This window comes from Mercenaria mercenaria, chromosome 15 (genome assembly GCF_021730395.1).
Source record: "Mercenaria mercenaria strain notata chromosome 15, MADL_Memer_1, whole genome shotgun sequence".
Taxonomy (NCBI): domain Eukaryota; kingdom Metazoa; phylum Mollusca; class Bivalvia; order Venerida; family Veneridae; genus Mercenaria; species Mercenaria mercenaria.
This window is the reverse complement of record NC_069375.1, coordinates 62,810,659-62,838,427: the sequence shown is the minus strand read 5'-3', so window position 1 is coordinate 62,838,427 and position 27,769 is coordinate 62,810,659. Positions and strand designations below refer to the sequence as shown.

At 34.6% G+C, this 27,769-nt stretch overlaps 1 protein-coding gene across 1 annotated transcript in view; it reads right to left on the bottom strand.

Moving 5' to 3' along the window:
* Window positions 1–18,066, bottom strand: part of LOC123556584 (syntaxin-6-like) — a 29,042-nt gene extending 10,976 nt beyond the window's left edge. Inside the window, exons 1-6 of the mRNA XM_045347413.2 lie at window positions 17,959–18,066; window positions 12,480–12,649; window positions 9,449–9,543; window positions 8,898–8,960; window positions 3,792–3,905; window positions 1,723–1,829 (exon numbers count right to left, since the gene is read on the bottom strand). Of these exons, the coding sequence (XP_045203348.1) occupies window positions 1,723–1,829; window positions 3,792–3,905; window positions 8,898–8,960; window positions 9,449–9,543; window positions 12,480–12,649; window positions 17,959–17,993 (584 nt within the window). The 5' untranslated portion in view covers window positions 17,994–18,066. The remainder of the gene's footprint in view (window positions 1–1,722; window positions 1,830–3,791; window positions 3,906–8,897; window positions 8,961–9,448; window positions 9,544–12,479; window positions 12,650–17,958) is intronic.
* Between the last annotated feature and the right edge of the window lie 9,703 nt (window positions 18,067–27,769).

Sequence of the window (27,769 nt, the reverse complement as noted above, 5' to 3'; positions counted from 1 at the left end):
CAGGATAGAGTTATGTTTCTTGATGTACAGCGTCCCCTTATGATGGTGAAAAACTGTTGCAAATTTTAAAGCAATAGCTTTGATAGTTTATGAGAAAAGCTGACTTAAACATAATACTCAACCAAGAAAACTGATTTTCTAAGTCCAAAAGGGGCATAATTATTGCAAATAGCAGGATGGGGTTATGTTTCTTGCTGTGTAGGGTCAGCTTATGATGGTGAACAAGTGTTGCAAGTTTCAAAGCAATAGCTTTGATAGTTTAAGAGAAAAAGTTGACCTAAACATAAAACCTAACCAAGAAATCTGATATTTTCTAAGTCCAAAAGGGGCCATAAATCTTGCAAAATGCAGGATGGAGGTATGTTTCTTGATGTACAGGGTCAGCTTATGATGGTGAACAAGTGTTGCAAGTTTCAAAGCAATAGCTTTGATAGTTTAGGAGAAAAGCTGACCTAAACATAAAACTTAACCAAGAAAACTGATTTTCTAAGTCCAAAAGGGGCAATAATTCTTGCAAAAAGCAGGATGGAGTTATGTTTCTTGATGTACAGGGTCAACTTATGATGGTGAACAAGTGCTGCAAGTTTCAAAGCAATAGCTTTGATAGTTTAGGAGAAAAGTTGACCTAAACATAAAACTTAACCAAGAAATCTGATATTTTCTAAGTACAAAAGGGGCCATAAATCTTGCAAAAAGCAGAATGGAGTAACGTTTCTTGATGTACAGGGTCAGCTTATGATGGTGAACAAGTGTTCCAAGTTTCAAAGCAATAGCTTTGATAGTTTAGGAGAAAAGCTGACCTAAACATAAAACTTAACCAGGCACCGCCGACGCAGACACGACATCGATCAAGTGATGACAATAACTCATCATTCTTTTTCAAAAAAACAGATGAGCTAAAAATGACAGTGACTTCAAGAGCCAATCATTAATCTTGTGTATTTCACCAGGTATTATCAACAGTAATTCATTTACAAATGAAGTCAGTTCATGAATCAATGATTTATCACAAGTAATTCATTTATGAATAAAGTCCATTAAAAATGGTACGTCACAATCACATCACAAGAAATTCATTCATGAATCAAAGACAGTTAAAAAACCAACGGTTTAACAAAAGTAATTAAATTATCAATGGAAGACAATTCAAGAACCAATGGTTTATCACAAGTAATTCATTTATCAATGGAAGACAGTACATGAACCAATGACTAACCACACCCAACTCTTTATTGAATGGAAAACAGTTCAAAAACCAGTGGTTCACAACAATCAATTCATTTATGAATGGGAGACAGTTCAAGAAAAAATTGTTTATCACAACTTATTCATTTAAGATTAGAAGACAGTTCAAGCACCATGGTTTATCACAACTAATTTATTTATGAATGAAGACATTTCAAGAACCAATGGTTTACTTTATCACAAGTTCTTCATTTATTATCAGAAAACCATCATGATGGTTTCTCACAAGTAATTCATTTATTTATGGAAGTCAGTTTAAGAACGAATGGTTTCTCAGAAGTAATTCATTAATGAACAAAAGTCAGTTCAAGAAACAACTGATTATCATAATCAATATGAATGAAGACATAAGTAATTCATTTACGAATCTATGAAATCATATCCCTATATAATAGCCATAATGCCCAAAATCCAGAAAACTAGCAATATAGGAAAGTTACTCATAGACCTTAGACTTGTAGCCTAAAATATAGATACCTATTCTGTTCCTCTAATTCGTTGCCTATTTGATGGCTCATATTTTTCAGTGCACCAACACTGGATCCAATCATATCCAACTGGTCATCTTGATCTTTTATAATCAGCTGAAATAATAAATATACACCTTATACATTAAAATACCAGCTTTCTAAAGCCACTCAGAGAGAGAAAGCCCCTAGAACAGAAGAAGAGATAAAGATTTTTTTCACGTATAGGCTAGCACTGCTAACTTAGCCCAGCTGTTTGTGAATAGACAGTTCGTTCATTAGTGTGTATAGCAACTAGCCCAATGTTTCTTAGAAAGAACTGATACTTACCTCTTAGTCAGGTTAGAGACATCCACGAGCATCTGAGAAATTTTCGGGCATTTGGATTGTCAGTCAAGCGTGTTACAAAATGTACCACTAGACTACCAGAGTTAAAAGATACAGAGCAGATGCATTGTGCAAAAATCTACCAATCTGACCTTTGACCTCAATATATAAACTTGACATTTATAAAAAACGACTGAAGTTTACATTCTCCATGTCATCTAATTAAAGCAAGTATTTTTGTAACAAGCTATTTGAAAATCCTTCAATGGCATGGAAAGAATGGACAAGACCTTGTGACAGAGGGAGTGATGGATGACAGGACCAGAAACTATATGTCTCACCCTAAATTTTGAGGTGACAACTATTTTTATTGTCAAGTAGAGAGAAGTTGAGATTCTCTAATTCACCTGCTGGTAACTCACTAACTGGTAACAATCTCCTTTCTATGTTATTTCAACATATGTTTAGTAACTTACTTAAGAAAAATAGCCTTACTAATAGTAAGGCTATTTTTCTTTAAACAAAAGAGAACATCATTCCATACAAATATGAACTGCCTACAAGAATAGCCTTCATTTATAGGAAACAGAATTATGGAAATGCTGTAGTTTATATACTGAAATACAAGATGTTATTTATGACACAGAACTTTCTGCAGAAATATAATACATAATGTGACATGATTTATTGTCAGACCTCTAATAACTGTGGCACATTTACATGTTTCAGCTACTTAACCAGGAAAACAATAGCAATTCCCTTTCAATGTTTTTATAATGCTGCCCGTTAATGCAAGTACACTGCCATTAAGTTTATGCTGAATCTGTAAGGCTTCGTTTTATTTTTATAAATTTAAGGACTTGTTTTGTCTCCTATCAGTTTGAATTTGGTGTCAAGTGCGAGGTTGGCTAGTATCAAACCAGCTAAATAAGCACAAGACCTTTTACATTTTATTTCATTAACTTGTAGGCCTTATTTTTATTTACAACTTCGAGAAGTTTCATCAAAATCTACATAGTAGAAAAATCTCTATTTGCGAAAATGTTATGATTTATCCCGTAGACTCACATTATGAAAAATTGCGTGAGGTCAATCAGTCTAGCAAAAAATCATGCACAACCTATAGATCCTTTTTATTTGCTGAATTTACAACCTATAGATCCTTTTTATTTGCTGAATTTACAACCTATAGATCCTTTTTATTTGCTGAATTTACAACCTATAGATCCTTTTTATTTGCTGAATTTACAACCTATAGATCCTTTTTATTTGCTGAATTTTCTAAGTATATTCTGAAGTTTTGAAAAATCAGAGTTTAATCAAAGTCTACACTGTAGTAAAAATTTGATCCAAATGTGAAGAACTACCTTAAGTTGCATGAAGATCCATCAATAGGTTATATACATACTGACAAAATCCCTATTATTTATAAAATCAAGAGGAAAAACTCTGCTTTTACTAGGACCATTGGGATAATATTAAATGTGAGCAAAGGTTATATGCTATATGTGAACACTGATGATTCTAGCTAGAATACTTTATGAAATGCATCTATTTTTAATTTTGGACAGTCTGACAGATGGACTCACAGACTCTAGGATGAACAGCCAACACCAAATCTATATACCCTTTTCCTCTGTCGGGGATTATAATGTTGCCTCTGTCCTACTAATAACTGAAATAAAGAAGGAAATTAAACCATAACGCATGCATGTAAAAGTATGAAACCTCTTTATATCATCAAAAGGTTACCTGTTGGTTTTGTGTTGTATCATCTATAAAGCTCTGGTGAGAACGTTCCATCTCAGCATCTAACCTCGAGTATTTGTCGTAGGATTTTGTGGGACTGTTAGAATTCAACAATGACTGAAATATACATGAAATACTACAACTCTTGTGTTTCTTGCATTCTGCAAAGCTTAAAAAGAATATATGGCACCAGACAGGACTAAATATTTTGGTTTCACATCTCATTTAGGTCAAAATAAAAATACAAGGTATGCAATCAAAACTTTTATACCAGCAAGAATCACAGAGATACAAATGTAAAGCAAAGCCATAGTAAACACCCTATTTTTAGTCTCTTATGATCATGCACAGGTAAGAGAGTGGTTCCATTTCTTTTCATACACAAGGGACTTTACCCGAGTAGGTCATCAAACATGCATAACAAATTATTATTTGTGCCGTGCCATGGGAAAACCAAAATAGTGGGTTTGCAACCAGCATGGATCCAGACCAGCATGCGCATCCTTGCAGTCTGGTCAGGATCCATGCTGTTCGCTTTTAAAGCCTATTGGAACTGGAGAAACTGTTAGCGAACAGCATGGATCCTGACCAGACTGCAAGGATGCGCATGCTGGTCTGGATCCATGCTGGTCGCAACCCCATTATGTTGGTTTTCTCATGACACGGCTCAAACTTTTATATTAACTCAGGGTCTTTCAAAAATGAATGGTCCGGAATCGGCCGTGAATTCGGATATAAGCTGTCGTGTGTGATCACGTGACATTTCACAAGCGGCCGCCATTGTTCGAATCGACAGAAAGTTACCTGAAAATTTCTTCGTGTTATACGACCATAATAAAATATATCGTGTCAAATATCCATGAGTGTTAAATGGTAAGTATTTTACACATTCATGTTACATTTTATATCTGTATATATACTTCGAAAATGGTGTAAAAATCAATTGAATTGAGACACGGTGTGGGACTGAATTTTTGCTATGAAAATGGCTGCCCATAGAATGGGTATATTTCGAACAGAAATCCCCGCGATTAATTTAACAAGAAGTCATAATGTTTAATTTTTACCGATCCTCACTTATGTTTAAAGTTGGTCATGTCCGTATTTACATGATATTGAGCTTGTATGCGACAACATGGGCGCCTAAAAAAGAGCATTTTCGAGGAATCCGCCATTTTTATTTTTGCATTTTCCGCTGGGGTAATGTGTTTTTCAGAAACGATTTCGACATTTAAAACTTCATATCCGACAAAATTATTATGCTGTATGTGGATTTAAATGTTTTTCAAAGTGAGTGTATGTTTTAGATTTTCTTTTCTATTTGATTAAAGAACAGAAACAAAGGGCTGAAAACTGAAGATGTTTTAGAGAAAATTTTAGGGTTCTTTTTTTTAATAACAACATTGTTAAGGTATTTAAGAAAGTATTTTGGTCAGTACTTTTTGCTTTATTTTGAATTTTGAAAAGATTATAGCAATTATAAATACTTTCTGGAATAATCTCGAGTTTTATGGTACTGGAAAACCTTTATTTAGACCTGATATGGGATGCCAGTACAGTCAGACTTTCCTGCGGGCTGCTTGGAAATCATCTGTTTTGTAAATTTCTTTTCTGAGATATAATTGTGTTGTGTTGAAATGAAATGCTGTTGTGACGGTATAGAACTTGCATATTAAAACGGGGAGAAAAATGTACAGACAGACTGACCAGTATCCCGAGGCCCCGGGTTCGAGTCCGGGTCTGGCTTCACATTTTTCTCACCCTGTGACACTGTCACATTTATATTTGAGTAAAACCTTGGTATGTTTGTCACCAAAATCAAAGGCCTCACTCGGGGCATTGAATTCTTCATGTGAGGAAGCCGTCCAGCTGGCTTACGGAAGGTCGGTGGTTCTACCCAGGTGCCCGCTCATGATGAAATAATGCACGGAGGGGCGCCTGGGGTCTTCCTCCACCATTAAAGCTGGAAAGTCGCCATATGACCTATCATGTGTGTTCATTTTGAGTGACCCTGATTAACTTAACTAAACAGTCTATTGTACACACTTTTATAGTCACTTCCATTATCAAAACAAATTCATAACAAACACTAGGATCTCCCAAAAATAACTTCTTTGCAGTGATCAATTTATTATTTGGTCAAAATAGTTTTGAATGCTACAAGTGAAAGGCCTGTATATAAATTGTGTAAATAATTGCTCTCAAAGGAGGTCACTGTTGTTAAAATATCTCATTTATCCTGATTTTCTCCTAGTGAACTTCCTGTCTGCAAACAAATTGTGCTTAGCAATAAAAACATACATAGAAGGACTAAATAATGATCCATTTGGGACACATCTAGATGCTACAGCTATAGAATGATGAGCCTACTGGGACAACTACAAATGTTACAGCTATACATGAGAAATATCAAATGGCAAAATATCAAACAGGAAATTTGTCTGCAAATTTCTCCACACAAGCTCAGACTGAATGTTATGATAAAACACAACTAATGGATGTATTTCTGTCAATATAAATAAATAATTCAGTGTGATGTTTGTTTTGGGAGGTTTAATACAATTTTACATTTACTATTTCAACTATAAACAGCAATCATTTAATCTAGCCGGTGCTCCTAGGTTCCTTTCTAGAATTAAACAGTTCTATTCAAAAACAAGAGGCCCACAAGGGCCTAAATCTCTCACCTGAGAAAGGCCTTTACCTTTTGACCTTGTAAGTTTTAACGTGATTTCTAGTTATTTTTAAGCAACATTTTTTTCTAGAAAATGTCATCAGAACAGAGGAATGGCCATTGAATGAGTGTAGGACAAATTCTATTATCATGATTTATACAATAAAGGCAGTGTAAAAAGTAGTTTTTATCAAATTATGAAGCCTGAAAAACTCACATATTTGGTGTGTCTGACACTTTTAGCTAAAATTTTTCTTCAAAGTTGCATCAATGACCTATCAATAATTCAATAAATTTCAACTGATAGCTTTGTTCTGTTTTGAAAATATCTATGAAAAGCAAACTCATAATTATGTAAAAATTGACATATTTCACCATAATGATGGAACAATTTAACTTCCATCTTGTTTTTTCTTTACTGCAAAACATTTTCAAATCTTGTTAATTTTTTGTTCAGGACTGAAAACCATTCTGTATAGCAGATGTTAACAAGAGCACCGTCTGCAGTTGCCATCACTCGTCTGCAAGTTCTGGACGATATCTAATAAAAGAGTTATAGTTACTGGCCTTCCTACTCAAAGCTATAGTAAGTATTCAAGAAAAGTGAACTTAAAATATAAATGCAACCAATAAGTACTGATTTTCTAAGTACAAAAAGGACCATAATTCTGACAAAATGCAAACCAGAGTTATCGTTCTTAGCCTACATACTCAACTTATGATGATAAACAATACTTCTTATAATTTTTGAGTAAAAAGGTGGACCTAAACAAAACATTTTAACCAATGCCAACACCAATGCCGAGTATCAAGTGACCACAATATCTCATAGATTTTTTTTCAAAAATAAGACGAGCTAAAAAGAAAATCTGAACTTCAAAACACTATGAAAGGACATCTTGCATATTTTAAGGACATTTTAACATATTTTTTTTAATAATTTAGAAAAAAAAAACCAATAAATTTAGAACTACCCAGTATTGAAAAGGTTGGTAGCTATACAAAGGACTGAAATTTCAGAAAAATGCATGCAAGGATCTAAAAGAAAGGAAACGATCTGAAACTTGCCAAGCATGCTACAGACCATGTTTTGTGATGATCCATTAATAGGTTCACGTGATGTCTTGTAAAGCCCTTTTTTATTTTTAACTCTAAAAAGGGCTAGGCGGCAACATTTGAAACTAGAGCTATCACTAATTTTAAAAGGTGATGAATGTACCCCCTGCATGCACTTACACAGTATATTGCAATTTGATGCACACAAGATTGTATAATTATGTGGACTGTATGTATATAGACAGTATGTATACAGTATAGTAACAAAAAACAAAGTCCCATAACTATGCAGAATATTTATCTAAAAGAACGTAACATGCACAACTAGGGTTGGTACTGATCACTTGTATGTGTGAAGTTTCATTAAATTGTGTGCAAGGGTTCGGAAGATTAGGCACGCACAAGATTATATGCAGACTGTATGTACATAGTATGTTAATGAGAGACAAAGTCCCATAACTCTGCAAATTTTTTCTGAAAGAACCTAACATGCCACATGCACAACTACTGTTGTTACTGATCACTTGTGTGAAGTTTCATTAAATTGTGTCAAGGGAATGAGGAGAGATGGTGCGCACAAGATTGTGTCTATGTATATAGTATAGTAACAAAAAACAAAGTCCCGTAACTCTGCAATTTTTTTTTCTGAAAGAACCTAACATGCCCCGTGCACAACTACTGTTGTTACTGATCACTTAGACACATAGACAACCTGAAACCAGTATACCCCGCCTAACAACTTTGTTGTGGGGGGGGGGAGGGGAGGGGTACAAAAATTTAAAAGTTGACCTTATGACCTTACAAGAATGCTACAGACCAAGATGGGTAAAGATCAATCAATTGCTTTACTATTTTTAGCTTTCGCAACCCCTCAAATTTGTCTAGCTGAACCATTTGAACAAATTTGAGAGAGGACCTTATAATGATGCTACAGACCAAGTTTTGGTGACAATCCATTGAGTAGCTCAAAAGAAGTTGTTAAAAAATAAAAAGTTAATTACTAACGAGAGATGACATATGATGGACAAGGCACAATCACAATAACTCACTCTGAACCTTTAGCTCAGGTGAGCTAAAACTGACAACTTCCCCACATGCATCAGAGGTGGGTCCAGGGGGACCAATTAACTTACACACCTCATCTTCAGTCATATAGATCAATAATTCTGACTTGCACTGGACTCAAACCTATGACCTCTGGATTGAAAATCCCCTGCTCTACAAGTCTACTGAGCAAATTGGCCAGGCTTAAAGCACAATGCACTACCATCCAGAGTTTAACTACCTTTATCTGTGGGTGTTGCCAAGGCCTTAAATTTATATGCATCTGATGCACTTATTTGTACAGTTCATCATTATGAAACTTGTTTTTAACAAACCTGTCTGACATTAGATTCGTCTGTGGGCCGTGACTGGGGGCTCGTCATCTGTGATTTCATCTCCTGCAAACATGGATTTAAATACTTTCTAATTAATATCATAGGCTTTATGATACATGTATAAAGACACTTTACAAATCAGTCATATTTTTGACAAGTTTTTGAAAATTACAAATTACTTTTATTTTCCTGTAATCTGAAATATGCAGAAAAACTTTGCGTGAGACATGGTTATCAATTCAAACAATACTGATTAAAAATATTTGCCACATTAAAATGTTCTACGGTAATATTGTTTTGCATGCATCTTAACTAATGCTAAAATCGACAAGTGAAAAATCCTTGTATGTAAATATAAAAGTTTAAACAATACATTCAAGATCTTTATAATCAAATGCAGAAAACACGGACGTATGTGTTGTAATTCATATTATGCTGTTTATAAACGAAAAAAGCATCTATGAAACGCAACAGGAACAATCATCTAAGTCAGTTTTCATGTACAGAAAACAGCAGAATGACAAATCTTACAAGTCTATGTCCTAACATACCCTAACGGCTGCTTTGGTCCTTTCTATAAACTCTCTCCTTTCTTTCAGCTCCGAAACTTCTATTCTAAACTTGCGTGGATTTTTCTCAACAATACTTAGGTACAGTTAAGGTAATTGAGCCGCGCCATGAGAAAACCAACATAGTGGCTTTGCGACCAGCATGGATCCAGACCAGCCTGCGCATCCGCGCAGTCTGGTCAGGATCCATGCTGTTCGCTAACAGTTTCTCTAAGAGCAATAGGCTTTGAAAGCGAACAGCATGGATCCTGACCAGACTGCGCGGATGCGCAGGCTGGTCTGGATCCATGTTGGTCGCAAAGCCATTATGTTGGTTTTCCCATGGCGCGGCTCAATTTATAATGCAGTGTTTGTTTAACTCTGATCTCTCAAACAGCAGAGAATAAATCCCATTACATCTTGAATGAAATATAATTATCTAAATACTGCTGCATATAAAAAGCAAGATTTTTGCTTAAGATTACTATAAGAATGAATAAATATTCCTGGATATTCTTTTATATTTTAATATAATAATAAGTCAGCTTGACATAAAGAGGTCATCTTCAATTACTGTAGATTATATATGTATCATTCTAGATGATTTTAGTTTATTCGCTAAAATGCCTCTGGCTAATTCAAAATATATAATCTACTTAATATGAAACTGTAGTGATGCCCAAATGATCGATTATAATCAAAAATTGATCAAAAATGTCTAAAATTAGCAAAGATCATTTCAAGTAATGATCAACTGTCGCACAAACAAGTTAATGCTACTACATAGAACTTGCATGGTTTTTCTGTTGTTCATCTTTCCATCTGTGACATACTGTTTTGGTTATGTTGAAGTTTCTCAAAATGGTGACAGGTCAGAAAAATCTAACAGGGGAGGGAAGAAAAACCTGCTGGCAAGACTAATCTTGATTTGCAGTTTGTGGTTTGCTGGTTAATTCTTTTCATCTTTTCACAGACTGACAAAAAAATTTTCATTCATGAAATACCACATTAAACTAAGCAGTAATCACTACATAAATTTTCTTTTCACATTTCAAAAAAAAAAACAAGAGGGCCATGATGGCCCTATATCGCTCACCTGTTATCAATGCACTTGAGGACAAGAAGGTCCTCAGAAAAAATATCTAAGTCCAAAGGACAGGAACAACAAAGGAAAGAAATTTAACCAAAAAGAAAAAAAAATTCTTACAAGGTACAGATATGTCAAAATACACCTAAAAATTGGAGGCAACATCCATGTTGTACCACAGAAAAGTGGTCTCAGTTTTTCCCTACAGCCAATAATAAAAAAGTTACTAAAAATAAGCTATTTATATTAAGGTAAAAGGGAAGTAATTCAAAAGAAAATTATTGTAAGTGAACAAAAGAAGGATCTGCCAAATAAATCTGTTGACATAAATGAAATTTCAGATCAGTATCTTCATTAGTTACGGAGATATACCCATTTTAATTTGAAATAAAGGGAGGTAATTTGACATAAAATCAGTCCATAGTTATCTACCCTGATTGACTCAGTCCAACTAATGATAATAATGAAATTTCAAATAAGTCCTATAAGTACTTACTGATATAAATCCATTTTGACTACAATCAGGGGAGGTAATCAGATATAAAATAACTCTGGAACCTACGATTGGATCTGATTTGTCATGGAATCCAAGATTTATTGTTGTTGAAGATATTTTGGAAGTTTGTATCAAATAAAACCATAAATGAAGTCTCTATATGGCTGCAAAAGCCAAAATAGCCAATTTTGGACCTTCAAGGGGCCATAACTCTGGAACCCATGATGGAATCTGGCCAGTTCAAGAAAGGAACCAAGATCTTGTGGTGATACAAGTTGTGTGCAAGTTTGGTTAAAATCAAATCATAAATGAAGTTGCTATTGTGCAGACAAGGTCAAAATAGCTAATTTTGGCCCTTTCAGGGGCCGTAACTCTGGAACCCATTATGGGATATGGCCGGTTCAACAAAGGAACTGAGATCTTATGGCAACACAAGTTTTGTGCAAGTTTGATTAAATTCAAATCATAAATGAAGCTGCTATTGTGCAGACAAGGTCAAAATAGCTAATTCTGGCCCTTTCAGGGGCCATAACTCTGGAACCCATCACGGAATCTAGCCAGTTCAAGAAAGGAACCAAGATCTTATAGTGATACAAGTTGTGTGCAAGTTTGGTTAAAATCAAATCATAAATGAAGCTGCTATTGTGCAGACAAGGTCAAAATAGCTAATTCTGGCCCTTTCAGGGGCCATAACTCTGGAACCCATAATGGGATCTGGCCAGTTCAAGAAAAGAACCAAGATCTTATGGTGATACAAGTTGTGTGCCAGTTTGGTAAAAATCAAATCATAAATAAAGCTGCTATTGTGCAGACAAGGTCAAAATAGCTGATTTTGGCCCTTTCAGGGGCCATAACTCTGGAACCCATAATGGGATCTGGCCAGTTCAAGAAAGGAACCGAGATCTTATGGTGATACAAGTTGTGTGCAAGTTTGGTTAAAATAAAATCATAAATGAAACCACTATCGTGCAGACAAGAAATTGTTGACGGACGGACGGACGGACACACGACGGACGAAGGGTGATCATAAAAGCTCACCTTGTCACTATGTGACAAGGTGAGCTAAAAATTGATCAATAATAAAAAATTCAGATTGGATTCCCTGCCTGATTATGTTTGATGATCCATCATGACAATGGATCCATTAAGCAACCCTAGAAATGCTAGATTAAACCTAAACCAAAATTACACCATCTATCATAGTATGTTATTAAATTAAGAATGTGGACCTACAGTTTTATTTGATCATGGGAATCAAAACTGTCATCAAAACTGAGATTTTCTAGATAACCTCCAACAGTGGTAAAAAAATGTTAAACTACTTTCAAAAGTTGATAGAATATTTTAAGGAGGTTTCATACACTCAGAACCACATTTTGCCCTTGACAAATTTTAAAACCCATTCATGAAAAAAAGACCCTTAAAGCAATAAATATTGCAATAAAGGATATCAATAGTTTCTTCTAAATCTTCCAGATCCCATTCTATACTGCGTAAACTATTTCTAAGTTCATTTGTTGTCCAATTGTACTCTTCTACAGACACAAGATTTGGGGCATCGGCGAGCTCACACCATCGTGTGTAGAGATTTTTTGAAGTCTGCAAGGCCTTCTGTACCTCCCTGAAATACACATTAAGTTTAATCATTGATTTAATGATCTTTAATTCTATATTATCTGCCACTCATAAAGTTTGAAAATGCGAAAAATGTTTTATTCTGAAGCATTTGTTTGGAAGTGAAACAAATCATATAAAGGAATTTAATCAGAAACTGACTTTCATCATTAGAATGATTGCGAACAATTTTTAAAAAGTTTTAAATAAATTTGCCAAAGGGTAAAATATATAAACTAGAAATTGTATGGAAAATTTCAAATTAAAATAATTATTTAAACACGGTAATACTACACCAGTGTCTTATGAATAACATATTCTGGTAATTTTTGAAAGAATCATTAAAATAGAGTAAGGTTATAATAAGCATTTTTTTTTTGTAATCTCATTTTTTGTGACTAATTCAAATTTCAATGACAAGCATTTTTGCAACTTAATTTGGTCATGTATTTGTGTGTAATATGACCCACCTAAGTTTCCAATAATTATGATATTTTCATTGTCACTTTATGAGGATCATTTCAGTCATCCAAATAACATTGTCATCCTTATCATTAGCATCGCAGATGCTTGATAACATGCAAACAATTTCAAAATAATTGTTATTTGTCTAGAATTGGCAAGCTTGGCTTTGTAATAATGTTTATTATCTGGAATTGCACAACAAAGTTAAAATGCATACATCACTGTAGACATTAAAGTCTGGATAATCAGAACTTGGTCAGGCAAGTAAAATTATTATTGAAATTGACCTAACGGCAAGACAGTTAGTGCTTTCCAAAATACAGGTCAAGCCTGATCAGGATGGAAGAGTCTATGTGGGTACAGGATAAACAACTTTGATATTATGATACAAACCATACAATTCAAAACAAGAGCTGTCTACTGACAGCATGCTTGACTACAAAATATTACCAGAGATTTTCAGACAAAAGAAGAAAAATAAACAATGTACATGTATGTCTGTATTTGTGGATTTGGAAAGTCTTGCACTATAGGGATATGTGTGACCATGATGGTAAGTAAGTGTTGACAGAGTTATGTACTCTTGCCAAAAGATGGAAATCATGAGGAAAAGCAAGTGTACCAAGTTTCAATTAACATGTCAAACAGTTTTGACAAAACATGTACAAAAACTGAACCAATTTCCAAGTCCAAAATTTTTTGTCAGTGCTTGACTCTGAACAAAGAAGTATAAAATACACAGAATGGCAACTAGCTGTAATTTCGCGTGATCTCATGTCAAAGCGTGAATCGGCATTATCTTAGTAAAAACAAACATCGGCGAGTATGGAGTTACAATTTGTACCTTTAAAACTACATTTAAGTTACATGTTAGTTTCTAAAACAACATTAGTTTAATGTAAAATACTCTTAAGACACAATGTACACGTTTCTTACCATCAAAAGAAGCGTGGTCATACATGATAATTAATTTACTGATGAATAATTGCTTTCGAATACAAAATGGAGCATGGAGAACTCCCCTTACGAAATGGTCAAAAAGCTGCAAACATGCGACGAACATACCTATTCGCAGGAACTATTTGCGGGATATTCACTGCTACCACGATCATGCTGCAATGATCTGATATGAATTCGCAGGATATTCGCAGGAATACCAATGATCGCGGCATGTTCGCGAGAAGAACTTAGAAGATTATAATCTTTTGGGAATCTGTTAATGAAGAGCTTTTATAGGATCAGGTAATTGTAGATCAATTAATTTGTAACATCTGTAAAGTCACAGTATTAGTCTGATAAATTAATTACAACCAGATATTCTGGACATGTTTAGAAGGAAATCTGTGTGCATTACAGACAGTTTTCATAAGTGATTCTTAGAGGCTGATAGGAATATATTCTTTTTTGTGGTATTAAAGTCAGAAAATTTATGTTTAATATCTATACTCATATATCTAAATAAACATAAGGAATTCTGAAAATGAAATAGATATGCTTAAACTTTTGCTGAGCTTTATCAGATTATCTAAAAAGAAATATAAAACTAGCTTATTCTGACAATTTCTAAGCTTCATAAGTCTGATAATTAACATGTAAAACTATGACAGATTTGTAGTGATACATAATACTTATAAGCAGTGTGAAGAAAAAACACTGGGATGAAATGAATACATGCACTCAGACACTGTTATTGAAATGACAATTAACAGTTAGAATTCAAACATATTATATCATTAAAACTCAAAATGCACCAAATATGATATGAAAAAGTTCAGACATTAACAATTTGAATTTGTTACAACCTCAGTGTTCAAGTTTATTCAATAAATTTATATCCCTGATTCCTATTAATTTATTTGTTTTTGCACTTTTTTGTACAAGCTTTTTTGTACACAATTTCTGTAGTGATGGTTTTCAGCCAGTTCACAGCATGTTCGCAGCAACCAGCATGACCAGTTCGCGGGATGATCGCAGCAACTTGTTTGCTGGAACTTTTAGTTCACAGCTACTTGTTCATGGGAAGTTTGCGGCAACTTGTTTGTGGCAAAATTAATTTGCATGTGAAAAGTGAACACCAAACGAACATCCCGCAAACAATTATACCAACTGTATCAAAAATGCTCACGGCATGTTCGCCGGATATTCGCGGCATGATCGCAGCAAGTGTTCGCGGCAAACTATAATATTTCAGTAAGGGTCGTCACTTCCGGTAAACGAGATCTTATTCAGCTGTCACGTTTTTCTTGCGAGATTTGCTCTATATGCCTTTCAAGTTGCCGATCTATTTATTTTTGTAGCTCTTTGCTCTGAATTAGAGCTTTGCCAGCAAAAACTTCATAAAACTTAACCAAAAATTCTAAGTTAAAAAGGGGCATAACTCTGTCAAAATTCAAATCAGAGTCTGTTTCTACCAGGGTTCAACACGAACAGTCTTCCGGGGACCCAAGGATCCTTAGTTTTGAGGAGGAACATCCCCTTCTAAAAGCTGGGGATTCCGCCTGTATTGCCAATGATAAATAAAATAAAGATAAATAAATGTTTGAAAAATACTGAAAGATATTTTGCTAATAAACAGCTGAAAATATAAATGTTGAGCATCTACATGATAATATTAAAACTTTAAATTTTCATTAAGTATTCCAATTTGTTTTGACATTGAGAACAAACATTATGCAGCTATGTGACGGTATATGAGAGGGGGTTCGCCTTCCCCAGTAAAAAATTAAAAAATTTGAGATTAGAGAGTTTTAAATACTTCTGTTTCCATACGAGAAAAATACGAAAAACAAATCTGTTTTCAGGGTTTCCACTGGCTCTTATTTTCTTCCGCCATAAAATATCAAAGTCAACGATACATAGGGGGAGGGGGCGTCCAGGGGGGTGTATTCTCCAACACACTGTGCATGTTGCAACAATTTGTCATTTTTATAGTTTTTTTTTCATTATTTGATTGGGGGAGGGGGGGTGGTTAGGGGGGCTCTCCCCTTGGAAAATTTTGAAATACAGGCATGAAATGGTGGCCCCTGGTGCATTTTTAGTCCAAAATTTTGAGGTAAAGGAGGGTTAGTATTCTCTTTATCAAAGTGGGGGGGGGGGGGGGGGGGGTCAGGCTATCCCCCTGGAAAATTATAAAATACAGGTATGGAAAGGTGGTCTCTGGTGTGTTTTTTGGTCTTAATTTTGAGAAAATATTATTAATATTCTTTTGCCAAAATAGTTGAGTACTTCCCAGCAAAAATTGAAAATACATTTAATCGGAAATTGGGGTCGCAAAAATGTGTGGCAAACGAAAAAAAAGGCAATGAATCAAGACTAGCATTATTTATAAAATGAAAATTTAAAACATATTTTCTATGACAAGAGTTAATTTTTACCATTGATTTCTGCTTGTCTATCGCAGTTTTTCACTGGAATAAATTTGCCAAAATCAATCTATGATCATGATTTAAAAATTATTGGAAATTATCACGGATGTCCCGTCAGTCGTTCATTCCGAAGATTTACTACAAAATTTAACTTTGAAATGGCTACTTTGATACTATTTTCGTGATTCCACTGGTTAAAACATTGCCGTGAAATTTATAACTGATGTGCGTTTTTCATTTAACACCAGTCCTGTCATTGCCTTTTACGTCAGTCCGTGAAACATGATTTTCATTTCTTTGAAGATATTAGTAATTACTTCAATCAACGATGACATGTAAAGGCGGAGCTAAATAATTTTGCCGATAAAATACGTCACACGTTCTACATCCAAAGCTGTCATTCATTGACTCATTGGTTTATCGCATGTTTAAATTAAAGTAAAAGATTGAGAGGCACGTGACAGCATTATTTAATGAATGTCAAATCGCTAATCCCTTGGTTGGTGACATGCTTTGTATTGTGTTTTATGAACGGAAACGGCCATGGGTAATATTGATTTTTAGACTAGATAGCAAGTACTTTAGACAAAGAAATACACATTTAAAAAAATACATTTACAGCAAAATATTTTTCCGCCACTTTTCTTATTTTTTATTTGCCATTGATGTATTTGGCAAATTGCAGTGGAAACCCTGTGTTTTTAAAGATAAAATGTAGTCCCCTAGCTCTTCAAAAAACAATTTTCATTATTCATTTTGATTAACAGGTCCCAGAAAAGCCACAAATTAGCTATATAGCTAAATCTAGCTAGAAATAGCTATAAAACCAATAACAATTGTTCAAAATAATATCAAATATAAAATAGTTATTATCCCATTCAAGTGGTTTATGAGACAAAAGACAAACACAAAGAATGGAGATCTATGCAGTTTCAGTTTCAATACATGTTGCGAATTTCTGCGATTAGTCATTTATAAATTTGTCTTATACTACGATGATTATCACGAGTGAAAAATTCAGTGATGATTTATCGCAAAATACTGCCGCAGTAATTGAAAATGTGACTACGAAGATCTTGGTTTTGTGTTACTGTCTTTTATCTTATAAACCTTTGGACATGAATATGACCATTTTGCATCTTATTTTGACATATTTTGCATTATTGGTATTGGTTTTATAGCTACTTCTAGCTATATATATAGCTAGATTTAGCTATATAGCTAATTTGTGACTTTTCTGGGACCTGATTAACGGACCTCTAGATTGCCCTATACGGGACAGCTTGTCTCCGGTTACCGGACCTCTTGCTCCGGGTCTAGAGGTCTGGTTATCGGACCCCTAGCCACTGTCAAAAGTAAAACTGAAATTTTTCAAGACAAAAGCCGAAATGGCAATCAAGTTAGCCCGGAATATATATTGTACTTGTAATTTCCGAATAAATTCTATTCGTCCGACGATAATTATGTACTAATGACAAGCTCTTACTCTTTTACAACAAAGAAAGGATCCTCAAGTGCCATTTTAATTGATTTTATGAGAAAGTAACTAATTATTTCATAAAATGCTGTCAACTTCCATCTTCTCCCAACTACATGCGCCTTAGAATAATTTCGTATTGTGAAAATTGTAACAAGTTCTTGGATGTTTGCCACTAAATAACGGCCTCGCACCGCCAAATTTTAAAGGCGGCCTAAGACCACCGATATTTTTCATGTATGTTCTTCATAGATACAGAACACTATTGCAATTTTGCTTGCCTTCCAAACTCCCTAAAATACTTGCACTCAACACAACTATTCAACAGAATAAATTACAGTCACAATTAACATGGGGCTGACCGGCTTTTTTCCCCACCATTTTGAACCAAATCACATTCTACTTCTACTTCTACTGGTATCTGTATCTGTATCTGTAGAATACTGGGCTAGACTTCACTAAATGAATATATTGCCCAGGGGGGACGGTACTACGCCTACTCGCACTGGGAGCCTCTTTGCCCAAAGAGCTCTCCCTTAAATGTCTCTAAGGATGTTGCTGTAGTGCACTTCTCACTAAGATTATTCCAATCTAAGATAGTCCGTGGTATAAATGAATATTTAAACGTGTCAGATTTGCAGCTATATACTATGATTTTGTTTGAGGTAGATGATCTAGTTTTGCCTTTATTCTTTGTGATATGTATTTCGGCAGGAATTGCTATCAGGTCATTAACAATCTTGTACATGAGTATAAGTCGTTGTTCTCTTCTGCGTTCGTGTAGAGGTTTCCAGTCTAGATTTTTGATCATATCAGTAACACTTGAGGTTCTGCTGTAGTTATTATAAACAAAACGAGCAGCTCTACGCTGTACTGATTCAAGTCTATCAATGTCTTTTTGGTGGTAAGGGTCAAAAACGGTACAGCTGTATTCTAGAACAGAGCGAATTAATGAAGTGTAGGCAGTTTCTTTGAGAGTCTTAGAACAGTGTTTGAGATTGCGACGAAGAAATCCTAGTGTTGAAGTAGCCCGGTTTATGATTTTGTTGATATGTGCTGACCACTTAAGGTTTTCACTGATTAGCAGTCCAAGATATGGATTTTCACTAACTTGTTCTAGAAGGTGGTTGTCCAATGAGTATATATTAGATTTTGGGTTTGTACCTCTATGAATCGTCATTTTGTAGCACTTTTTGGCATTAAATTTCATTCCCCATTTAGCGGCCCAAGTTTCTAATGATATAAGATCTTTTTGGAGTTGAAGTTGGTCTTGTATAGAGTGTATTTTGCGATATAAAAGACAGTCGTCAGCGAATAGTCTGACTTGTGATGCGACAGCTTCAGGTAAGTCATTTATGTGGATGAGAAATAATAGAGGCCCAAGGACAGTCCCTTGGGGCACTCCGGAATCGACTGTTACGGATGTAGAATATTCTCCTTCAACTGTTACTCTCTGTTTCCTCTCCATCAAAAAAGATGAAAGCCACTTGAGTAAAGGACCATCAATACCATAATGGTTTAGTTTGTGTAATAGTTTCCTGTGAGGTACGGTGTCGAAAGCTTTACTAAAGTCTAAAATGAGTAAATCGGTTTGAACTTTGGAGTCGTAATTTTTCATGATGTCATGTATGGTAATAATAAGCTGGCTTTCGCACGAATGGCCAGATCTGAATCCATGTTGTAGATGTGTGAGTATTCTGTTGTTTTCTAGGTGTTTCAGAATATGTTTACATATTATGTGTTCTAACAATTTACAGCATACACTGGTGAGCGAAACTGGTCTATAATTACTTGGTTCGTGTTTATTTCCTTTTTTAAATATTGGAGCAACGTTCGCGTTTCGCCAGTCGTTGGGTAGAGTCCCACTTTCTAGGCTACGGTCGAATATGTTGGTGATTGCTGGTGCTAGTTCTTTTGCACAAGTTTTCAATATCTTGTTTGGAAGTCCATCAGGTCCACTGGCTTTGTTGGTGTTCAACCCTAATAATAGTTTTTCGACTCCATTTGTTGTTATGTCAAGCTTTGGAATTCTTGGGTGTTTCTTTCCTTGTATTATCGGGGGTTCTTCGTTTGCACTTTGAAAACAGATTTAAATTGTTTATTCAAAAGTTCAGCTTTGGTCTGGCTATCTGAGTATAACTGTCCTTTATCTTTGATTGGAGCCACTCCAATGTTATCCTTCTTTTTAGCCTTAATGTATTTCCAGAAGGGTTTGCGATTGCCATTGTCTAGCGAGTTTTCCAGGATGGTGTTTACATGCTCCCAGTGAGCTTGTCTAATGGATTTCTGTGTAAATCTTTTGTGGGTTCTATATTTGTTCCAGTCTTCTTTTTTCTTTGATTGTCTGGCTTTATAATACAGTTTATGTTTCTTTTTGATCATTTTTTTCAGTTTATTATTTATCCATGGTAGATTTTGCTTACCTGATGTCAACTTTGAAGGTATGTTACTTTCCATGATATCAAATATACCATTTTTTAGTTTGTTCCAGACATCTTCAACTGGTGTGGTAATATCTGTATTTATTATATTGTCACTTAATTTTGTCATTTTCTCTTTGATGGTATTCATGTCCACCCGCTTATAAATGTAGACTTTTCTACGTTTTGTTTTGTTGTACACAGGTTTTAGTTCTGAATCAATAACCAACATGTCATGATCGGAAATTCCGGGTATTGAATTGCACGATTTTATAAGTGATGGATTGTTTGTAAGATAAAGGTCCAGAACATTATCTTGGCGGGTTGGATTCATCTGCATTTGTTGTAGACTGAAATCGTCTGCTATATCTAAAAGTTCTTGGTGTAGTTGTAATTGATTTCCTCCTGGTCTGATAGTATTGTTTTCCCAGTTTATGTGTGGTAGGTTAAAGTCACCAGCAAGTATTTTAGTTTTCTCACTTGAATTTTTGGGTAGGTTTTCTATAGATTGCCGAAGTTCTTTTAATGTTTCCAGTCCTGTGTTGGGAGGACGGTAGAAGGATCCTATGATGATCGATTTTTCATTTTTAGATTGTATTTCTGTCCAAACAATTTCACAGTTAGCGTTGTTTTTATTTATCTCACTAGTTGTGTAGCCATCCTTAACAGAAATAAATACACCTCCACCGTTTTTGTTGCGGTCCTTACGATAAACCATGTTATTGAAACCGTCTGGAAAGATTTCACTGTTGGTATGTTCCGGGGCTAGCCAGGATTCATTCCCTATGATGATGTCAGGTTTAATGTACTCAGTAGTTGCATGTAACTCATGGCGTTTATTTTTTATGCTTTGACAGTTCATTACCACAGTTCGGATGTTATTCCTTTTTTGTTGCAAGCCATGTGTCTCTGTGTTGTTGGTTTGAATTGATGATGTTGATGATAATGTATTTAGTCTCGATTTGGTTCTAGCTACATGTAATTTTGGACTACTAAATGTGGTTGGACTAAAGGATGAGTCAATCGATGGTATTGATGATAAACAGCTGTTTGATAACACACTATAAGAGTTCGATAATTCAAGTTCAAAAGAATGAAATGTAAAACTATCAATATTCTGGTTCTGACACTTACAACATATCCAGGAAACATTACTGTGTTGCAAAAGTTCGAATCGGTTTGCACTGTATTCTAAACATGTAGAGTGATACCAAATATTACAGTCATCACAACAAACAGCACGTTTATGATCCCAGGTTACTGGGATTTCACAGAAGCCACAAGGATATATACTGTTTGGGCCTGGGTTTATTTCTACGTCTCCACTCAGGAGTAATGTTAGGTACAAGATGTTAACAGAAATTTTTTCAGACTTGGAGTTCTTTCCATGCTTTTTAAAATACATAAGATGTTTTCTAAGATTATACAATGTTTTCAGTAATCCTAACGAGTATGGGTGTTGTAACTGTGTGTTACTCTCATCCGGAAGTTGATTTATATAGTCATGTTGGTCTGTTGGCTGACTGTGTGCGCTGAATAAGACGAAGTTCGCCACAATGATGAATGTTACGCCGATGGTTATGGGCGCCGCCATCTTGGATTTATTCACGCGGAAATGACCTGATATTTTACCTGCCGAAAACTAAGAATTTAGCTGCTCATATTACACATCACGTTGTTTTATCGATAAATAAATGTAATAGTTAATGTGGGAAATGTTTAAATAGTCCAAATAATGTCTTTAACACAACGAAATTTTAATTTTTTTTTTTAACTCCCAAAAATGATTTACTGATCATAACTGAGAGGTTGAGGACAATCTGTTGAAATAACTTATGTTACATGATGAAACGTATAATGTAAGACTTCTACATACAATGTTAAAAATAAAAACGACATGACCGATTAGTGCATAGAAGTTTTTGGACTGACAGTGAAGCTTGCCAGGCTTTCACTGACCTTAAGATAAGATGGGATGGGATGGGATGAGATGAGATGAGATGAGATGAGATTTATTTTGAGTCGGCAAGACAATTACAAGTAACATAAGCTCTGATGAGCTTTTTAACCGAATATATAACAAGTGTAGGTTAACAAAAGTAAATAGGCTACAAATAAGAAAGGATAATTTACAACATAAGATCTATGAGAAACATGCTAATCCTACCAACTTTGGTTTAAAACTGCTTAAAAGAAGAATTAGCTACAAGGTGACAGGAATATGGGGCAAAGGTGCCACAGATAAAAAATATCTTAAAAATTCAGAAAATCATTCAATCAGATTTTAAATGACCTGATTATATAGCATCTTTTTCATAGAGTAATTCAATGATCATTAATTGAAGGGCAAATAAGAATTACAGATTCATATATTATGGTTACAAAGTATTAAAGTTTAAGAATTGAACATATAAACACAATCATGTAAACTCCATCATCAGACTTGTCAACAGAGAGACAGGGTTGCTTAGCATAAAAGTACTTCACATTCAAGGCAAATAGTACTCAGTTACATGTTAGATTGACTCTAACAAGGTATATTATTACAGTAAACATAAATTGGACACAACATGAACTAAAGCAAGATATATCATCTAAATGCAAATGAGAGCAGGTGTTAAATAGACTCAATATTTACCTAAAGCAAATACTGGAAGACAAAAACTACATACAGCAAGCACAACAGCAGTAACTAGACTGACAAAAGCAAAATCAATAGTTTCTATATAAAGTATTAGAACAAAAATAATATGAAAAGGAACAAAAGCAAACTTAAGCTTGAGAATACACTATGCCAAACATGCACTTAACTTTATGCTATGCCTGTATCCCCACAGGAGCAGGAGAAACATTAAAAAATTGAGCCATTCCATGACTGTATAAGATTTTTAAACTGACTTAAGTTAGTACAGAATCTATAATCATCTGGGAGAGAGTTCCATAACACAGGAGCAGCATATCTGTAGGAGTGCTTACCACTTAGGATTTTGAACGTTTCAATAGCCATTATACGCATTCTTCTTATATGTAAGTAAGGCAATTTTACTTAACACAATAAATCAGAATAGGAGGATAAATAATCATCGAAAACAAATTTTGAGCAGTGCCCTTTCTTGCAGATTTTCCATTTTCTTAGTAAAATTTTCAGAGCAAAAATACCAAGCCACTGAACAAAAATTTTCGATAAAATAAAAGTGTGGAAAATAGTCAATTTGTTGAGCTTATTTAAATTTTTACCTTTTCCTTAATGACGTTTAACAGTTTACCGGCTTTCTTGCAAATGTTACCAATGTGACTTTCAAAATTTAGTTTACAGTCAATATCTGTACCTAGGAGCTAAACACTATCTTCACAGGTTATGCTGGGAAGGCCAGTTTTTAAGCAAGGATTTCTTGCCAACTGCTATTGATTGGAATTTGTCTGGATTAGTTTGCATTTTGTTCACTCTAAACCAGTCAACATGTAAGAACATTACTTTCATTTTGAAAGACTTGAATAACTTCTCTGAAATTTGGAGAATGGAGCCTTGTGGTACCCTTTTGCTTATACTTGCCCTTTAACTAACAATAGTTCCCACTTTAATTTGCTGTTTACGATTTGAAAGGTAAGACTGAAGAAGGTTTGAGGCGGGCTCTGATAATCCATATTCAGTTAATCTTGATAATAAAATTTCGTTGGACAAACAGTCAAAAGCTTTTGAAAGATCCATTAAGATCGCTACAATGTATTCTTTGTTATTTACAGCCTGCCTCCAATCCTCCAGAAGTCTTAGAAGAGTTGTTTGGCATCCATAGCCTTTTCTGAAAGCACAGAGGAAATTATCAAAGATATGTTAAAAGTAGACAGTTAGCTGTTCAGATAATACTTTTACAAAAATCATTGATGGGATTACATTGATTAAGTAAAGTATATATGGTTCGAATTACTTTAACATTTATACCAGTTAATTTTGTATACTAGTAATTGGCAAGCCTGTATTCAAGGTTCTGTTTATTGTGAGAGGTAATGCAGTATATTTTAATATTTTAAAACACGGTCAAGTAATTATTTTACAGTAGAGGCAAAGTGTGGTAAAACTTAACTAATACATCAGTTATCGTGAGTACAGTGCTACCTTAACTTAATAAAGGTTCATGTAGTAAATATCTTATATTGGCATCCTACAACAAAGTAATTACCTTTTCTATGGAAATTATGTGTACTTACCGTCATGGAAACACAAACACAGTTTAACGGATTTTCAAATTCAGATATATAGAACCACCTACCATAACCGGGACGCTACATTTAATACAGCCTATTTGACGGGGAGGTTTGATAAAATTGCATTTAATTTAGCATTTAAAGTTATGAAAGCATGAAACGTATACTTTGTGTTTATGTCTACCGGCATGTGAATTCAGGATAGAACAAAAAAGGTTTGTTTAGTTTTCAATTTCAACTTTAACTTAACCCATTAAAATACTTTTAATTCTAATATCATAGAAAAGGGCTTGTATTCTATTATGAGGTGTTAAAGAAAACTGACTGCACATATAATGATACATGTATCTACATATGTGTAAGTTGCAAAAGTTGATATTTGCGCATTTTACGTACCGATATTTTATATAAAGTAATGTCCGATGTGTTTAGATGCAGATATATGTTTTCGTTTCGTACTATAATCTGGAACATATATTTTCCATTCTATTCAATTTCACTTTCAACTTTTCACTTTCATTTTTTACATCTGCATAAATATGAGTAATATCAATAGGGAGAAATCTTTCCATTTTGTTTTAATTTTCGACATAAACATTTATAGGCATACTATTTATTATTTGTATGTGGGTTATTTGATTATGAGTAAACGGCTGACAGTTTCAATGGTAAGATGAGTTACATACAATCTGGTACATTTTGTTTCAGAGAGTTAGCGAAACGAACATGTAATAGTTAGAAAATCAAGCAGTACGTTGTCAATCGATGTTTTCCCCAAACATTATATCTCTCTAGTGTGTCTTGCAAAACAATAACGCGATGTATTCAGTTTGAATTTTTTGTATACACAATGTTTTTGTTTTTACAAAGTTGAACAAAGTTATTGTTATCGAACATTAAATTTGGAATAGTCCTTAGTAAGATTCTAACACGATCCGATTCATTTTCCTATAAAAAAAACTTTGTCGAGCTTAATGTTTTCACAGTTGTTGCTGTCGTTGTGTTAATTATAAAGATGCCTTTGCCTGTGAACCATCAATTGCCTTTTTAATACTTGTCATCTTGTTTGCCGTTGTTGTTATTACAGTCGGGCATTTATCTAGTGGACCCAACTTGACCCCGATGGTTATCCTTTGTATTGTAACAGGAGCGGAAAAATGTGCAGTCCGATACAGGACTCGAACCTGCGACCTTCTGCTTGCATGTCAGATACTCTAGCAACTTAGCTAATCGGGCAATCGATATCATAGACTAATTATATACATTATACATTACTCCCTCCCTTTGTTTCAAAGACAAACTCAGATTCTTTTGACTAACTCAGCCAGGGGCGTACCTGGGCATACGCCTATACGCCTGTGCGTACAATTCAAATTCGGCACCGTGAAAATGAAAAGGCTTAAATGCAAAAAATGCAATAAAACGTAAAGCCTAAGGAGGTTAGGTGGCTATTTAAAGTTCTTCATTTGAAAAATATCCCCTTAATGACTTAATGAGATTATCAAACTCGTTTTTTTTAAATATTAGACTTAAGTTAATTTGTGTTAATTAATAATCGTGAATATAGAAAAAACGTAAAATGTAAGTGTAAATTCCATGGAATGATGGAGCACAGCAAACACAAATACGCCTGTCACAAATAGAAACACTCTCGAACACACGCATGCACGAATACATAAACTGACAGCGAGGACAAAACGAACGGATATTTGTATATTGGTCATCCCTTGGTTAAAGTTTTCTATAGAAGAAATTACGCATAGAAATGTCTCACAAGAACCAAAATGCCCAGGTGGCAAAAGAAACATTCGAACAATGCAAATGAAGCAAGTGTATTAATGCCATGGAAAATATGCAGGTAAACCCTGAAATGTTTAGAAAGTTTAATATAAGATGATCAATAAAAGTAAACTTGCAATATCTTACAAGTTCGTGTTTGTGTCTTAAAAGAACTATCCAGCTTTTAACAGTGTTTAATATTGGAAGGAAGAACCCGGGTGCCTCCTTTGGACATAACTTTAGCCATGAACTGGTACTTGGGTAAAGCCATGAATTGTTCACAAAGCCAGCTTGATCATATTGAAAAATAGACACCTAGCTCTGGGTTTCGAACTTACAAAGATACGAGCGGATACAAGCTACAGGCGCGCTATGGATTCGAATTTTACATTTGAAAATATGAACAATTACTATGTTACGTTTAGTTTACGTAAACCTGCAATAATCAGTACTATGCAACAGATTTAAAATAAGACAAAATGCATGTTTAGCTAAACAAAGTATGAATATCTATAAACTAGTACGAAAAGTCTAGCCAATGATTTACATTTAATATACATGTATACTAATTGGCTGTTTTAGATTTAGAGCATCACTTCAGGGGCATTATTTTGCAAAGAGATTCTATAGTACATATCATGCAAAGAAGCCATCCAGCTGGCTTACGGAAGGTCGGTAGTTCTACCTAGGTGGCCGCCCGTGATGTAATAATGCGCGGAGGGGCACATGGGGTCTTCCTCCACCATCAAAGCTAGAAAGTTCCCATATGACCTAAATTTGTGACGGTGCGTCATTATACACAACAAATCTTTTCTACGGCAATGACCGAGCGCTCGTTTCTACAAACATACAAACATAATACTATGTACTAATAAACTTTGATAATGTGGCAGTTGACCTAAATCCAATCGACACTGAATATTTTCCGATACAGGTAAATCCAATATTTGCTTTACAATAGATCTATGACGGATTATCTTTGAACATCCCTGGACTTATTGGACTCAACTGCCACATTATCAAAGTTTATTAGTATGTCCATTAAACCTCGATGTACTCAATTTGTGCATACCGGAAAATTTGTTAGCACATAAACAGGACACCCGTCTTACTCTGCTGTTCAAATTTCAAATGGCATGTGTTTTATTGGTAAACCAAGAGAGCAGCAGCAGAACAAATACCATTTAGCAATTTACGCAGTTGGAATTTGCGTTTTTAAATATTAGATGTTGTTTACAGCAACTAGAAATAAGTATTGAAATAAGTTACGTTTCGCGTGAGAAAACTTGAAATATTTGCAATGTGTGGGTAGATACATTTATCAAAAACCTGTTAAAATGCATCATTAAATTACACATTGACGAAGATTTCAAAAACGATAACAACAAAAAACTTGTACATCCTTAATGTGTGCGTTA